At 38.7% G+C, this 18,748-nt stretch overlaps 1 protein-coding gene and 1 long non-coding RNA gene across 4 annotated transcripts in view; both read right to left on the reverse strand.

The window, feature by feature from the left end:
- snx29 (sorting nexin 29) overlaps window positions 1–887 on the reverse strand; it is a 123,865-nt gene extending 122,978 nt beyond the window's left edge. For 2 of the 3 annotated variants that reach the window (XM_079372537.1, XM_079372536.1), the window contains exon 1: window positions 295–886. In XM_079372537.1, the coding sequence (XP_079228663.1) occupies window positions 295–301 (7 nt within the window). In that variant the 5' untranslated portion in view covers window positions 302–886. Of the gene's footprint in view, window positions 1–294 lie in introns of all 3 variants that reach the window. The other variant, XM_079372538.1, reaches the window with a different exon arrangement.
- Window positions 888–16,226: 15,339 nt separating this feature from the next.
- On the reverse strand, window positions 16,227–16,574 carry LOC306842151. The gene is made up of 2 exons (XR_013781678.1): window positions 16,529–16,574; window positions 16,227–16,326 (listed from the first exon to the last, which is right to left on the reverse strand). It is a non-coding gene; the product is annotated as an uncharacterized lncRNA (long non-coding RNA).
- Between the last annotated feature and the right edge of the window lie 2,174 nt (window positions 16,575–18,748).

The raw sequence follows: 18,748 nt of genomic DNA on the forward strand, positions 1-18,748 counted from the left end.
ATAACAAGCATTCAGACATGTTACGAGTCTTTAAATAGAGTCACATTGATTTTATTTTAATGGTGAAATATGTTTTTCCTTCTATTTATTAATTCAACAAGCTTTGGTTGACCAGAACAACAATGTAGTGCATGTAAACACTGGGGACTACAGAGTCAGCAGAAATGTCTAACTCACTGTCTGAACTCAGGAGCTGATGACAAGGGACTGAATCCAGTGTTTGCATGTGAGATGTGACATGTTGTACTTTAATGGAAGAGTAGAAAGCAAAAGGTAACTGATGACTTTACTCACCGTTCATTCTGACAGCGAAACTTCGTTAGCATTGACATCCAAGCTCAACAGTTCAGCACCTGGATGGTTTCTCTTGTCTTCCCCCCTGTAGCTTTAGAGAGCAGAGGCTAGCTGTGTACCGGGGCCATGCTGCCTCTGTAGCCGAGCTGGACCCACCCAACCGCGGCGTGAGGACCGACGCTCACGCGGGGAACAGAGAGGCCTGCCGGGAAGCCGCCGGGGGATGAGAGTCTACCACAGACTGGCATGGAAGTCCTGCACAAAGCCCGAGGAGCTACGAAAGTTCACCAAACACAAGTCCGAGTGTAGATTGAGAGACATGAAGTCAGTGGTGTGTAACGAGGTGGAGCATTAAAAGGGAAGAAGACGCTTTCAGTTTGGAGGCTCCAGAAAGGAAGCGAGAAACACAGTACTGACTGAGCCGTGCTGCGGTCACGTGACAAAACACACCGTGGTCATATGACAGGAAGGGCTGACTGGGACTTGTAGTTCTTGTTGTGTAAAAGTACTTTTGATCAAGATGTGATGTAGAGAGATGTCCGACAAAATCAACAAAAATTAAGATCAAGTCAATATATTGGGATATATAATAATCACATATGACAAATATATATCATTATTAGTGTGGTTGCCTGAAAGCAACGACAAAAATTGAAAATGAATGGCAAAAATTCAAATCTTAGAGTGTAACTGCCAAAAAGTTCAGGTTTGGAAACATATTTGTAAATGGCCATCCTGAAGTCATTGTTGCTCGCATATATGAACAAAATATATCAAAATAAAGCTCTGAGTGTCCTCTCACTCATAAAGCAAAAAGTAAAAACATAAAATGTTTCAGTCTCCCAGGGGAGGCATTTGTTTGACAGTCACACACCACATACACACACACCAAAAAGGCCATATTTTAGACTTAGTTTTTACGCTTGGCCTAGACATTTTAAACCTGTCTGTAAATGATGTTCATTTGAGTGATCATAGTCTTGTTCTGTTTGATCTGCACTTTTGTCCTGAGCCCAAGCCTTCAACAGTCAGGTCTCAGAGGCGTGTTATCACTGCTAATACTGCAGATAGTTTCTCTCATTTATTTGATCCTGTCTTGGTCATGAACTGTCTCGATGTGGATGATCTCACTCACTGTTTTAACAATCACTGTGTAGAAATTCTGAACCAGGTGGCTCCTGTTAAAACAAACTCCTCTACCAGGGAAAAAGCTCGCCCGTGGACTAATGAAGACATCCTAAATCTAAAGAGACTATGTCGAAAGACTGAACGCCTGTGGAAATCCACTAACCTTGAGGTGCACAGGCTCTACCTCAAGGACCTTGTGTCTTCATACAATGTGACGGTCGAAAATGCCAGATCCGAGTATATCCACCAACTGGTAGCACTAAAGAAAAACCCCAAAGTGTTATTTGAAACGATAAACTCACTTGTATGTCCTGCTGCCCCAGTTACCCCCGTGTTTTGTGAAGCTGACAGCAATGCCTTTTTGAGATTCTTCACAAACAAGATAAAGATAATCAAGGACAACATCCCGCCCCCTCTTCGTGTTACCCCTGCTGTTTCTGAGCCTGTCTCCAGCTTGTGGTCCTTGTTTAGGACTGTGACGGTTGCTGATATTTCAGCAGTGGTGTCTAAGATGAAGCCCTCCTCTTGCTCATCTGACGTCCTTCCCTGTAGGCTTTTTAAAAAAGTGTTTGGGGAAATCGGCCCGTGTGTGACCAAAATGGTTAACCTGTCTTTGTCCACTGGTGTGTTTCCTACTGCATTCAAACATGCCATAGTGGAGCCATTACTAAAAAAAGCAGGCCTAGACCAAACAGATCTTAATAGCTTTAGGCCTATTTCTAAGCTCCCTTTCATGTCAAAGATCCTTGAGAAGGTGGTCTGTAATCAGTTGACCCTTTTCCTGGATCAAAGCAGCATCCATGAACCGCTTCAGTCCGGTTTCCGTAAGCAACACTCCACGGAAACGGCCTTACTGAAAGTGTCCAGCGACATTATGATGGCTTCTGACTCTGGAAAGTTCACGGTCCTGGTTCTCTTGGACCTGTCCGCAGCTTTCGACACTGTAGACCATCAGATTCTGCTGAGAAGACTGAGGGATCAAGTTGGACTGTTGGGTTCAGTTCTAAAATGGTTCTCTTCTTATCTAACTGGACGAAGCTTCAATGTAACAGCCAACCAAATAAGGTCGGAGTCTGCGGACCTGCTGTGTGGTGTGCCTCAAGGTTCCGTCTTGGGTCCTGTCTTGTTTTTGCTGTATTTGATCCCTCTAGGAGAGATCATACGAAGGTTCGATGATGTTTCTTTCCACCTATTTGCTGACGATATCCAGCTGTACTGCTCTTTTAAGCCGTCCGAGATCCAGAAGCTGAGCTCCCTACGTCTTTGTCTGATGGAAATCAAACAATGGCTCAGCGAAAATTCTCTGCAGCTCAATGCTGAGAAAACAGAAACATTGATTCTCGCCCCTGATGACTCAATTCCAGGGATTAAGCAGTTCTTAGGGGACCTAGGCCAGTCCGTGAAGCCTAGTCTTAGAAACCTGGGAGTTATTTTCGACAAAGACATGTCTTTAGTCCAGCACTGTAAACAGCTGTCAAGGAACTGCTTCTTTCAACTGAGGAAGATCTCCAAACTTAGAAACATGGTTTCGCAGAATGATTTGGAGCTCATTATCCATGCCTTTGTGTCTTCACGTTTAGACTATTGCAATAGTTTGTTTTCTTGTCTTAACAAGAAAGAGCTCTCTAGACTGCAATTAATTCAAAATTCTGCAGCAAGAATTCTGACCCGCACAAATAGGAGGTCCCACATATCCCCTGTTCTGAAAGACCTTCACTGGCTGCCAGTGTCTTTTAGGTTCAGGTTTAAAATCCTGGTTCTGGCCTTCAGAGCCCTACATGGTCAGGCTCCCTCTTACCTTAGTGAGGTGATCCAGCTTTACGCTCCTGTGCGAGCGCTGAGGTCTATGGATCAGAACCTGATGAAGGTCCCTCGAGCTCATTATCACACTAGAGGTGACCGGTCTTTCCAGGTCGTTGCTCCGAGCCTCTGGAATGAACTTCCATCATCCTTGCGCTCAATTGATTCAGTTGTCACTTTCAAGAGTCAACTGAAAACGTTTTTATTTGTCCAGGCTTTTAATTAGTCTCTTTTAGGGCTGCTATGATTTTTGTACTGTCTGTGTATTGCTTGTGATGTTTTTAAACCCTGTTTGTGAAGCACTTTGTGGCCCCTGCCTGCGAAGTGCTATATAAATAAATTTTACTTTACTTACTTACTTTTACATTGGGCTCTCACTCTAACTGATGTCCGGAATTTCACAGTTTTTACTCATGTTTTAAAATCGCCACTGTGGTCCCAGTCTGAATGCTAGATATCTTTTTCTCATGTGATGTGACTCATACATTCTGGGTTGAGGTCCATAAATGGATCGCAAAGGGAATATCGTCACGTCTACCTTCCATCTCCAGAGATGATATTACATTTGGAATCTCAAACAATACAAATGAGGAACTTTGTCTTAATTTGATTCTGTGTCTGGCAAAATTCTTTATTCACAAGAATAGATTTTTAAAGTCATCCCCCAATTTTGTCTCTTTTCTGAATGATTTCAAACTTTATCTCAAGTCCTTAAAACTAATTAATGGAAAAAAAGCAAAAATGATATACGATGTTTTGAAAAACTTTCCCAAAGTATTAGACAACTAACATTACATACCCTTGTATATTTCATTTACTATTTATTTCTCCTTAATTTCCTTTTTCTTCTCAGTTCAGACCTCATTTATTATTTCTTAAGATTGTCATTTATTTTCTCTATTTTGTAATGAAGTGCTGGATATTGACGTTGCAATTTTGATGTACTTGTTTTCTACGTTTGTACTAAAAGAAACGTTCAATAAAGTTTTTGAATGATAAAAAAAACAAAACAAAAAAAAAAACAAGGTCCCTTGTGGAGTGAAGCTTTTATTTTTAGAGCTCCCCCTACTGACTGGCTGCAGTATAGGTCATAAACCCCGCCTCCTCAATGATAACAGACGGGACTTGGGTCGAACTGTTAAATTAAAATACTCGTCACATAATTTTTTTCCAGACCTAAACTCTGCTGTGATCATTAGATATTATCACCCTACATGGTGTTCAAGTGCTCATTTTTCTGTGAAGTTTGTTTTAAATAAGTTATTTGAGGTTAAAAAACGGGATTTGACGTAATACATGGCGATGATTGACAGCCGCGAATCTTGCGTAGCGCTCTTCGTAAATAAGAAGTTACGTTGTGAAGTCTCTGTTCAGTTTTTTCGTCTTTTTTGAGCTGGTGAAAGCTGTTTTTTCTGCAGTAAACTAATGTCACGGACCTGTGGACTCTAAGGGAGCTTTGCAGTTTTTTCGGTAAGTAAGTGTGATTTATGTGTCATTGCTTAAAGTGTTATGAGCGAGCTAACACATTAGCAGGCTAAGCTAGGTTACTTATCAGGTATGATTTATCTTTTTATTTTACGTTTTAATATGAGCAAACCTAATAACTGACATGCTGTGTTTCTTGATATTGTTATATTATTTTTGTGAGTGGAATTGTATTTAAAACGAAAACATGGTAATTAAAATCAGCTCATAGATGCCGTTCATTGACTGTACAGTTATGTTTCAGTAAATAATAAATCGGTCTGGTAAGGTTTTTAAAAAAGTATCAAGGACAAAAACAAAGCTAAATACTATAAATCTGTCCTGTATAATTACTGATGTGTACATGTTTACAGTTTGTGTAAAGAGTGTGTTATACAGAGATTAACATGTCACCATGCAGCCTGATATTCATAATACTGTATAATGAGGGAGAATATTTCTCTAGATATCAGGATAAAACTAAAGTAAGATCTGATTTAACTTCTGTCTGATATAAGAGACTAACAGAAACGTGAACACGAACAACAATCAGAGGTGTTGTACATTTAATGACGCTTATTAATAAATTGTGTTATAACTTTACAAAACCTGACACAGACTACAAAAACAGGCTGCTTGTTATGGTGGTTAGGAGACATACAGGCTCAATAAAAGAAGGCATAAAGATCACGTTTCTCACAAAATTATATATTAATGTTTATTTTGCATCTATAATCATTAATTAAGATTTTATGTCTTTTAATAGGTATTTCCCTGTTTTCACCAACATATTATACATTAAACTGAGGATTTCCTTTTTCTCATGTTGTCTCTCTGTCTCTCTCTCTCTCTCTCTTTCGTCCTCAGAGGATTGGAGGACCTGACCACTGCTTCTCTTACCAGGGCGTTTGGTCTGATCTTACACTGGACGGCGGTCTGATGCAAAACAGTGGCCCGAGTGTCGCGCCTGAGCCACAGAGGACGCAGCTCGCACGTCCTGAGCAATGTTTGACTATTCATTCAAAAGATGAACGGAAGAAAAGAGAGGCTGTTTAATACAGAGGTTTTTCTTATAAGCAACATTTTTTTTTTGTTATATTTAGATTAATCTTCCATAACTTTAAAATACTGTGCATTCATTTGCCTCTTTCAAACCTGTATAACCCAAAAAACCTTAAATACTACCTCCATCTAACTGAACAATCAAGTCAAAGAAAGTAGCTTAAAATACCACACTAGATAGATAGATAGATACTTTATTGATCCCGAGGGAAATTAAAGTTCACTATGTTTTTAAGCACAATCTGTATTTGTTAAAGTTACAAGACTAGTGTTACATTTCATGTGATTGAATAAAATATAATAATGTAATTGCCTTCTCAGTCGTGTCTGTATCATACCACTCTACTGTCTTTATGTGCATGCTGTCTTTAACACTAACCTGCATTAAATGTTAAGCACTCGAGTGTTGAAGTACTTTTAAAGCTATTTGTTTCCCAGCTGTGACTTCTGTCATTACAAGAACATGAGACATTCTCTGTTTTTACAGCTTAAACAGGAGAGAAAAGGTTTAAATCAATAAATACTTTATTTGATTTATAACACATAGTCTGAACAGTGGTTCAGTTATAAAAGTGAGGAGGTTACAGGTTTGAATCCCTGTCTGACAGGAGTCTCTCTGTGAGGAGTTTGCATGCTCTCTTCCTTCCACAGTCCAAAGGTGTTCACCAAGAGGAGAACAAAGTAAGGGAGACCATCAGGTGAGCTGGCAGGGGTATCTGTATCAGCCATCTTTCTTCTTCCTTGTGTTATAATGAGGATAAAAAAAAAACAATGAGATAAACATCTTAGACAAGGAAAAGAACCAGAGAAAAGGTCCATACAAGCAGAAACCTTCATGAAACAGATTCATTTACCACAGTTATGCACAGAAACACATATACTCTCACATATACTTAATTTTTGTGTAAATGTACATAGAACTGAAGTAACTACTGACAGCAGATATAACTTTAGTACTATGTGCACCACTACTTTCTATCATATAACATATTTTCACCAGCATATGTTAGATCTGTACACAGCTGATGTTGCTAACTTAGCTAAAAATAGTTTTAATTCGTTTCTTGCTAAAAAATAAAAGGTTTAATAACCCACACAGTTAAAGAAGATAGATAGATAGATAGATAGATAGATAGATAGATAGATAGATAGATAGATAGATAGATAGATAGAAGGCATCCAGTAGCAGTATAGTAGCAACGAAAAAAAACGTTTAAATTCAATAATTAATATAAAAAGTGTGATTTTCTTAGTTTCTGAATGAACTACGTTTGGTTATTTGACATGAAATATATGGTGGTTTTGTACTCACCTCTATGGTCGGTAGATGAATTTCTCTCCGTAAAGATTCTTAAGTTCTTGGCGTAGCTGGGCTGCGTAGGCTATCAGAGCGGTATGCAAAGTAGGCGGGGCGTGTTGCCAGGGCTCCTCCCGCCGGACCCTACTGCGCAGACTCTGGTTGCAAATTTCCAAGATGACAGCGCCCATGAGGGCCGTTAAAAAGCTTCACGAACGTAGAACGGAAACAGCTACAGTCCACACCCACTGGTCCCACACATGCACGCACACACAGACACTCACGCACACACGGCAACCACCCTCACAATTTCTGCAGGAATTGTCTAGTTATATTATATAGCACAAATACTTTCTCTCAAACCGTTTTGCCATCGCAAATATTATTTTTTGCTCTTGGTATGAAAAATTCTCATAAAATGTTATTTGCTATCAGTGTGATAACTTTTCTCTCAGTCATGTTTTTCCTGTCATTTATTTTCTCGCATGTTATAAAGACACAAATCTAACTCCATAGAGAGGCTTGTGTATATATATATATATTTATTTATTTTTAATTTTTATATATATTTTTTTAAACTGGTAGATGTTGGGTTCCCTTTCAGAACAATTGCATTCATGGATATAACGTGTTGTTTAAAAGGAAGTTTTAAAAAAGAGCCCAACCAAGTACTTAGTTATGAACACACTTTCAAGAAAGTTGACATTTCTGTTTAAAATATCCTCTTTTGTTGGTCTTGTGTTATTTTCTAGTTTCCTGAGACACTGAATTGTTGGTTTTCATTTATCTGTAAGTTATCATCTTTAACAGTGCAAGAAATAAAGGCTTGTAAATATTGACTTTGTTCGATGAATCTATAATGTATGACCATAGATGTCATGTTCTAGGGTTTAGTGTGCTTTCCACGTGTGTTTTGTTTTCCCTGTCTGTCTGCCTGTGTTTCCCTTCCCCCGTAATCAGCAATTGGTTTCAGGTTTGTTCACAGGTGTTACACATCCAATCAGCGCAGTATTTAAGCCGGCTCTCTCCATGCAGCCGGCGCCAGATTGTTGTTCAATTTTCATGGGTTTGTAGTCCTTGTTTTAGCTCTCGATCTCTTGTGGAAACTTCTGGATGTTCATTTTGTGATTTTTGACCTCTCGTGTGTTTCCCTCTCGTCAGCTCCTACCTCCAGTCCTCCCTGCAGCCTCGTCTTCCCCTTCGTCTTGTTCGTCTCAAATCTGGCTCCCTCTCACGCATGTTTGGATTCGGGTCTTTGGCTGCACATTCAGTCACATTACATTTATTGTAGCACTTTATTTCACATTTTGTCACTAGTCGATTTGTAATAAATTTATTGTTGATTGTATCCCGTCAGTCTTTGAGTCGTGCACTGTAAAAGTGTTTTTTTCATGATGTCCCCTTTAAAAGTGTATCTGGAAAAAAATACCAACCTTGCTTTTCAAAATGAAAAAAAAATAAATACTCGCAATTACTCACTATGCATAATAGCCTTGGGTCCAAAACCTCCAAGTCCGTAACAATAGAGCTTCTTAAAAACTTTAATTTACTTGAGTATTTTCACATGCAGTGATCATTTTAAAGGCAAATCTTCTCCATGACATTTAGCTGCAAAGTTCAGTTATCTGTGACTTTTCAAGTCAATATTCAAAATCAAAAAAGATCATTACTTACGTTTATAAATGAAACCATACAACAGTATATTAAGTAGTTAAAACTAGCCCTACCTTGATAAAAGTAAAATGCTACTTACAAATGCATCAACAATAATCAAATAATAAATTTGGAATATACCGTATAAAACAATCTGAGTGGGGCTATTATGCATAGTGAGTACATATTTTCATTTTGAAAAGCAAGGTTGGTCATTTTTTCCAGATACACTTTTAAAGGGGACATATTATGAAACATTTACTTTTAGTGTTTTTGAACATTTATTTGGGTAACGTGAGTCCCTATTTACTCACAAAATATGAAATACATCTGATTGATTTGTAAACATTATACACATGTTACAGATTTACAGCTGCTAAATAATTGGAACAATAAAAGAAACTAGACAATTCCAGCAGAAATTGTGAGGGTGGTTGCCGTCTGTGTATGTGTTACTGAGTTATACTGCAATAAAACTGTTTAAAGGTTAAAGACAAAACTTAACTAATCATAGGAAAATACGTTAACAATACTGTTTTTAAAGAAATTCTGAAATTAATAACCCACAGGGTCTCCTGGAGACGTTTTAGTACGTTTTCGCACGTCTTTGCTCTTTACTTCCGCATTCAGCTGTGACGTAACATAAGGGAGTCTCGCTGAATCCCCATCTGTTTAACGTTGAAAATCATGGATCCGAGTGTCACTCCCGTCAATAAAGAGGACGAAAATATGTATTCCTTTACATATAATGGTCCACTGGCTTATTATTATGGACCTGTTAGATGTGATAGAGAGCAGAAACAGACAGAATTAGAGGAATAACGGCCTCAGAAGAGAAGTGAAGTTGTGGTGTGAGGAGATCCGGAGCAGGCGTCCTGCTGAGTGACAGGTGTCAGCTCGCCATATATGGGCTTGTACTGTGTTCACTCCAGCATATGTAAAGTTTGTAATCACATTCAATCAATTAAAAAACAATTTGTAGAAGGTGCAAGTGCCAATCATTCACCTTTACATTGTATGGGAGTTGCTCGTAACGGCAAATCTGTACAACGTATTACGGTGCCGTGCTGTGTGCGCGCACGAGAGAGAGACACATAGAACCGATTACACGGCCTGTGCTAATGCAGCACTATATCTTTATTTTTTATTCCTGATGCAGCCCAGTGCTCACGTTGTTATAGAAAATACAGTGTATGATGCAGGATTCTCCTGACGTGAGTTCACAGCGCACGTAATCCACACAAACATGCACAACAGCACACACACACTCCACAGTTTAATACGTGCACATATATTAGGCTACTACAAAAAGTTTAACATTTTAATGGGATAGACGACCGACAGACGTAAAGCTTGTGTTTCTGTTTGTTTCCCAACTGCGCGTTCCGTCTTTCCCCACTGCGCACTCACACACACTTACAACAGAGTTGGATTTATAATAAATCGTATGACTACATATATTAATACAGACTGTCCTGTGTCTATTACGCGCAAACTAGAGAATATAACAGAGGATTCCAGCAGATCAAATCATTAAACGCTTGTCTGCGTATATAATATTTTATGTTAAACACCCAGAGATTTAAATTAATAAGGAAACGCTTTTGCGCCTGATGCCGAAATATTCAACGCGTCTGTTCGATCATTTCTGAGGTAGTGGGAATAATTCACCACAAAACACTATGAATAATCAAGCCATTTACACTACGCACCCGAATGTGCGCCGCGCAAATTACAAACTATTGCAGGGAGGCGTCCTGTCTATTCTCACTCACTACCACGTATCATTACACCTCTTTAATCATGTGATGTTTTATCCTGTTTTTTGTGCTTTAATTCTTTTGTGCTGCCTTCTAAATGTTTGTTTGTTAAGTGTTTTATGCTCTCGGTGCAAGACAAGTTCCCCCAGGGGCAATAAAGGCTTCATTCATTCATTCATACACGTACGCATAAACCCCATCAAAGCAGAGTAACAGAACTCCCTTATCTTACGTCATATGACGTGTTGTTGGAAAAGAGCGAGTTCTAAACAGCTACGCTAAAAACAGCATATCAATGTCTTTGAATGGGCTTACCACTGCTCGTAAAACCTCAAATATCTTAAAAACTAAACATGGTATCACCAATCTGTTTGGACTGTGAGCGACAGCACAAATAAGCGCACGTTTCGATGTATTTTATTTTCATCTAGCATTAAGACTGGGACCACAGTGGCGATTTTAAAACATGAGTGAAAACTGAAATTCTGGACATCAGTTAGAGTGAGAGCCCAATGTGTGTGTATGTGGTGCGTGACTGTCAAACAAATTCCTCTCCTGGGAGACTGGAACATTTTATTGTTTTATTTTTTGCTTTACGAGTGAGAGGACACTCAGAGCTTTCTTTTGATATATTTTGTTTGTATGTGCGAGCAACAATGGCCTCAGGATGGCGATTTACAAATATGTTTCCAAAACTGAACTTTTTGGCAGTTACACTCTAAGATTTGAATTTTTGCCATTCATTTTCAATGGGGCAAATTTTTGTCGTTTAAAGAGCATATTGCAGGTTAAAAAAAGTTTAAATTAACACTTCATGTTGTCTGATAAGGGCGTAGAATAAGTACATCAATTTTCTGTATATTCTTTAACACATAAGTGCTCTAATTTAGAGGAGAAAGTGGCTGTTTTTAGCGTAGCTGTTTAGAACTCGCTTTTTTTCCAACAACACGTCATATGACGTAAGATAAGGGAGTCGCGTTACTCTGCTTTGATGGGCTTTATGCGTACGTGTATGAATGAATGAATGAAGCCTTTATTGCCCCTGGGGGAACTTGTTTTGCACCGAGAGCATAAAACACTTTACAAACAAACATTTAGAAGGCAGCACAAAAGAATTAAAGCACAAAAAAACAGGATAAAACATCACATGATTAAAGAGACGTGGTAGTGAGTGAGAACAGATGCATCCCTGCAGCACAGACTGGCTTGATTATTCATAGTGTGTTTTGGTGAATTATTCCCACTACCTCAGAAACAATCGAACAGACACGTTGAATATTTCGGCATCAGGCGCAAAAGCGTTTCCTTATTACTGATTTAAATCTCTGGGTGTTTGACATAAAATATTATATACGCAGCATTTAATGATTTGATCTGCTAGAATCCTCTGTTATATTCAGTAGTTTGCGCGTAATAGACACCGGACAGTCTGCGATTTATTAGAAATCCAACTCTGTTGCAAGAGAGCGTATGCGCGCAGTGGGGAAAGACAGAACACGCAGTTTGGAAACAAATCGAAACACAAGCTTTACGTCTGTCGGTCCTCTGTCACATTAAAATGTTAAAGTTTTTGTAGTAGCCTAATATATGTGCAAAAGCACACATTAAACTGTGGAGTGTGTGTGCTGTTGTGCATGTTTGTGTGGATTACGTGCGCTGTGAACTCACGTCAGGAGAATCCTGCATCATACACTGTATTTTCTATAACAACGTGAGCACCGGGCTGCATCAGGAATAAAAAATAAAGATATAGTGCTGCATTAGCACAGGCCGTGTAATCGGTTTTATGTGTCTCTCTCGCGCGCGCGCGCACACAGCACGGCACCGTAATACGTTGTACAGATTGACCGTTTTTACGAGCAACTCCCATACAATGTAAACGTGAATGATCGGCACTTGCACCTTCTACAAATTGTTTTTTAATTGATTGAATGTGATTACAAACTTTACATATGCTGATGTGAACACAGCACGAGCCCATATATGGCGAGCTGACACCTGTCACTCAGCAGGACGCCGGCTCCGGGTCTCTCCTCAACAACAACTTCACTTCTCTCCTGAGGCCATTATTCCTCTAATCCTGCCTGTTTCTGCTCTCTATCACATCTAACAGGTTCATAGTAAATAAGCCAGTGGACCATTATATGTAAAGGAATACATATTTTCGTCCTCTTTATTGATGGGAGTAACACTCGGATCCATGATTTTCAACGTTAAACAGATGGGGATTCAGCGAGACTCCATAATGTTACGTCACAGCCGAATGCGGAAGTAAAGAGCAAAGACGTGCGAACACGGACTAAAACGTCTCCAGGAGACCCTGTGGGTTATTAATTTCTGAATTTCTTTAAAAAATAGTATTGTTAACGTATTTTCCTATGATTAGTTAAGTTTTGTCTTTAACCTGCAATATGCTTTTTAAACTCAATTTGTGTCCACACCGTGTGACCGAAGTTTCCACAAAGTATTAGCACCCATGTCATGACCGAGCCGCTCGTTTTGATACCTTTTTTGTGTGTGTAGCGCAAATGCTGTGGGAGGAGTTGCGTGCCAAAATCTGAGGATATAATAATAAGAAGAATATTTACAATAGTAGTAGTGTGGTTTGCCTTTCAGGCAACCACCCTAATAACCAAAAATTAAAGATGACCAGGATTTACACATTGAGATAATTTCTAATTCACGTTTCCAACAGCACATGTGCAGCATGTTCTTACTTCTATCCCAAGCTCCATTTGTTGTTACACTGCCGTATTGATGAAAAGGCCTCGCTGACAAATTCTGTATTCATATTCTTACAGGACAGACACTAAGTCAAAACCACACAAAGAAATACATTAACACAGTTTATTGTCTTAAAGCTTAACAGCTTTACATCTCAAAATGTACAAGTTCTGATCCGGAGAGGCTTTGGATTAGGTAACAGTATTTATGTTACACCTTCAGTGGCTGTATTTTGAACACATGAAGAGAACAACTGTAAAGTAATAACACAAAGAGCAAGAAAGTTCAAATGCAATGTCTTTATTACTGTTGGTTTTTTTTTCTGGTACATTGAACACACTGGTTTACTTGTCGTGGGAGGAAACCGGAGCACCCGGCGAAAACCCGTACAACTAAAGTCTGGCTCACACTGCAGGATAATCAGCCCAATGTGAGGTCCGATACCTCCATCCCGACAATTGCAGGCTCGCAATCCAATTTGAACCTCCCCGATCTGGGACGCGCCGATTTATTTCAAACATGTTTGATATTTGGGATCTAAACTCTTGATGATTACATCATAAACATGTCTGGCAGAAGTTGTGCGTGACGGCAATATAATTACAATATAACCTCGAATTCTCTCTGAAAGACGCACAAAAACTTGAGGTAATGTCGCGTGTCGTAAACGATTTAGCTGTACAGTGTGAGCACATGAAAATTAAAGTAAGGTTGTGTGTTGTAAATGAATTAGCGGTACAGTTTGAGCACATAGAACTTGGGGTCATGTCGTGTGTAGGTAACGATTTAGCGGTACGGTTTGATCCAAGCTTAAGGTAAATCAACCTCATTCTATTTTTGAGTGAGATGATGAATTTAAATTTAAATTATTTTAGCTTTCGGTTTAGAAATTTCTATTATTACTGGTTTTTCTAATTATTTTGCCACAACAAATTATTCTGTGGCCCAATTGAACCTAACTCTGGGGGTTTTGAGATTGATTTACCTTCACAGATCAAACTATGACTTCATGAAAATTGGCCCGGATACTACTCCTCCACTATTCCCCTAGTGGCCTTATCCCTGAAATTCGCTGGCAGGGGGTTGGGTTTTCCCGTGCACCCTGAAGTTGTAGAGGCAGGTGTGATCATTGCTGCCCCAGTTGCTTTCAATCTGCAACCTCACATATCTGAAGACGCCGTTGTCTGGAATCTGTTTGGAGACAAACAAAAGAGTCAGGCATTGAACTAGAGAAACAAATGGAAAGAAAAAACAGCAGAGCTCGCAATGAGAGTTTGAAGAACTTGACATCTTGTATATATTGTCATAATAAACGTGTTCAAAGTGCATGTTCATGAAGTATCAGTGAACCTCGAAGATCATACTTACAGAGAGAGAAAAGGTCTGATGTGGAGGTCCATCTTGATTATACACCATTCTTCCTAAGAGGGTGCCTTCCTCGTCTGTTCCCCTCATTCCCTGATGAAGAAAAAAACAAACAGGTTGGACATTAAACGAGAACATGTATTACACATAAGGTTTGAAGATCCAACATGTACATATGTGCAATATATCTCTGATAAGGATGGAATATATCTGACTTACATAGATGGAAAATTCCCTCGGTGCACTCGCAATGTGTCCATGGGGCGACTGGCTCTTGGCGATGTGGCTGAGTGTCACGTGGGAGATAGAGACTGGGTGGGACAGCGAGACGACTAAATGTCCTCGACCCCCTGAAAAAGGCCAGCATTCTCCTGCTATCAGCCTTGAATGTTCCTGAAAGAGAAAAGTTCAATGTCTTAGTCTCAACTGTTCATTCATTAACTTCAACTGTATGCAATGTTGTTTAAAATGACTGATAAACCATCTGTTCATGTGGCTGATTGATTCTTACCTGGATCACTCCTCTCTGTGTTTTGGATGAATACCACCAGTGGAATATTGTATCTTGAGGCCGATATGTATCAGAGGACAGACGCTGCAATGTTCTGGCACCTAAACAACACAAAGCAAGAAAAACAGTTAGAAGTCCACTTCCAAACAGGTATCACAAGAACTTATTTATATTGTCATGGCAGCCATTATTATATTAGAGCTCTGAGGAACAAAATGTCAGGGGTATTTAAATGGCTACCATGTGAATGTGGTCAACAGTTAGAAAGATGGTCGATGTGGATAACTTACCTTGCGATTCCAGGGCCAAGTTTGGTAAAGTGTCTGCCAGAGGAAAATACGCGTTCATCCTATCTTGAAGTGACCTCAATTCCTCGTGGATTCCTCGTAATTCAAAGTGCACGCTGACGCAGGTTGTGAAGTATCCTGAGGGATACAAAGCACAGATGTTAGAAACTTTACTCTAATAACCATTAAGTATCTCAAAAACTCCAATCAGGAAATGAAGATTTTCTTAAGGTTTTTCTCATGTACTGCAAATGTTTGTATCAAAAAGCTTGAAGTTTCACTTACCATAACTTTGAAGGAGCACGAACACGAGCAGAACACCACTGATGAACTTCCAAATCGACCTGCGTGATGTTTTAACTGCAGACTTCAGTTTGGTCTTGAAATCTTTCATCTTGGTCCAAACCCTTTTTGGTTTCTGGACTATATTAGTGGTCCGCTGGAAAAAAGTTTTTAAGTATTTATAGAAATGTTTCATTATTCAGATGTATCGACGATTTCAACTGATTGTCTGCGAATGGAAAAACTGTTGTATCAAATGTTTGTATCAAAAAGCTTGAAGTTTCACTTACTATACCTTTGAAGGAGCACGAACACGAGCAGAACACCACCAATGAACTTCTAAATCCAGCTGCCTGATGTTTTAACTGCAGACTTCAGTTTGGTCTTGAAATCTTTCATCTTGGTCCAAACCCTTTTTGGTTTCTGGACTATATTAGTGGTCCGCTGGAAAAAAGTTTTTAAGTATTTATAGAAATGTTTCATTATTCAGATGTATTGACGATTTCAACTGATTGTCTGTGTAACCGCACTCATCTGGCTGGTTCAATAAACCCCTCGACTCTGCGTTGTGTAAAGAGTAAGGAGCGGGAGGCTTGCTGGTCTTTTCACGTGGCAATTTATTATCGGGACAAGTCCGTCTGAACGGGAACAGAATAAATGCTGGTCATTCATTTGTTTGGCTCGCACACGGACAGCACACTATAAAACAAATTCAACACGAGGCGAGTTAGCTAGCTTGTTGTCATGGTAACTCGATATCTCAAAGAAAATACCTTAAACAAACAATAATCTAATCAAAAAAATATACATAGACATCTTATTACCAGTTTATGAAACCACAAGTGCTACTAACGACCTTAATACAAAATATGTTTACATTGTGCTGCACACAGCCACTTACCATGGCACGTCTCTCCAAAATGGTACCCGCTTCGGTTACCGCTGTGCATTTATACTGCACCTGAGAGAGGGCGCTATTGAGCCAATAACAAAAAAAGTAAACAATCATACAAGCAAGTGGAATAACAATAAAAACTGTTACATCTGCGAATGGAAAAAATGGAATGGCGGTGACTTTTTTTGTAGGCCAACCCGGAAGTAGTTTCGTCATGGGTTCCAATAACAATTCGCCTTTGGGATTTTTGCATTGGATTTTGTATCATTGCGGAAAATAAACTCTGTGGCAAACACGCCTTTCTGATGCATAGCTGTTTTGTTCAGCTGGACATTTTTTACAGATGAACACCATTTATATGAAGTTTGAAGCGTTAATGCAGCCGAGAGAAGTAAAAAGCTAACGTTAACTAGCTAACAAGCTAACTATAAGTTGTTTATTTAACAAATATTTGCTAGAGTGCCAGTTGCCAGTATGCCAGTCTATTAGGGGGTTTGTGATAATTTAACAAACATAAGCATGGATTACTTTCAGTTTAAAAAAAAACATCAATATAACCATAAAGAAAGCAGCTCAGTTTGTAGGGACTTAGTTTGGGAACCGGAGGGTCACAGGTTCAAGTCCTGAGGCAGACCAAATTATGGAAGCTGTTCTGGTAGCTGGGGAGGTGCCAGGGGCTCGAACAAGGCACGAACCCCCAACCGCTGGTTCCCCTGCTCATCAGTGTGTAGCAGCCCTACTCTGTCATCTCTCCACTAATGCATGTCAATTCACACCGTGCACATTAGCATATGCTACTTCCGGTTGCGAAATTCCTGTTGGCTGCAGAGTTTCCGGTAGCCCAATGTAGCATTTTTCCCAAATGGCTGACGCAAATCAATTTTTTATTTTTTTCTCCACTTTATATATAATCAAAATCTGACTATTACAAAAATCTCAGTTTACATCGAAAGTTACAGACCGAGCTTGACTTAACAAGACTTAACACACAAACAAACAACAAAAACATGAACAAATAGAACAATAGAACATAAAACACAAATATCTGAGGTCTAAGTTGGAAGCAATGACTTTAAACTTTGAGTTTGTTCAGCAGCTTGTTTAGTTCTAATCTTTATAATTGATTTTTGTAAATTTGTTAATTCATTCATGAAAATGAGAAAAAGTGGTTTGACTTTTAGAAATCTGCATTTATGTATGTATTGTTTGGCCAAGATAATGATTGCATTATACAATCTCTTCTTTTTTTCTTCCATTAAAATACCCAATTTTATTTTGTTATATTCTAAAATTGGAAAATTTAGTTCTTTTGTAGAAATCCAATATCTAAACGAACCCCAAAAAGTTTTTGTGAAATTACAATCATAAAATAGATGTTGGGTTTAAATTTCAACATCACAAAACACACAGTTATTTCTTTCAATATTGAATCTTTCTCTAAGGAATTCATTACATGGGAAGATGTCATTAATTATTTTAAAGTGTGTTTCTTTTGCTTTCGGTGAGATGGGGAGAGTGAGGTACTCGGTCCTAATTCTTGAAATATTATCAACAGAATAATCTTTTAAAAGAAAATTTCTTTTGAGCGGAATTGGGAAGAGTTCATATGTTAAAGATCTTCGAATAATTTTGTTTGTGCACTTTTTCTCCCCAAATTCAATACCATCTATATAAAGTGAAGGTAACTTAGGTATTATTTTCTGATATGTCAATGTGCCTTTTACCATATTTATGATTGTTTGAGGAATCGCCTTAATAACTGTTGAATATTGTTTAGTTGTACATTCCATGTTGTATTTGACCATTAAATCATTGAAATCAAGCTAATTCCCCCCTGAATCCATAAAATGTAAAATAGACCAAATACCTCTCTCCACCCACTCATGACAATATAAGGACTTATGTTTAAACAAGATACATCTATTATTCCATATTTGACAGTTGTGTGGGGTAAAAGTGTGTTTATAGGCCAATTTCCAGTAAAGGAGGACTTGCTGATGAAAAGATGACAGCTTAATAGGAAGTTTTGTTGCGACTCAGAATAAGTGGAACCAAACGCACGACTCAGAGACAGAATCAAAACGAAATAACAATTTATTAAACAACGAGTGACACGGTGAATAAATGTACTACATGAAATATGAGGGACACTAATGTGTAGCATAAATCTAATGTGACAAACATGTGTACAAGTAATATAATGTGACTCTAAATATGTGTACAAGA

This window comes from Symphodus melops, assembly GCF_947650265.1.
Source record: "Symphodus melops genome assembly, chromosome: 21".
Lineage (NCBI taxonomy): Eukaryota > Metazoa > Chordata > Actinopteri > Labriformes > Labridae > Symphodus > Symphodus melops.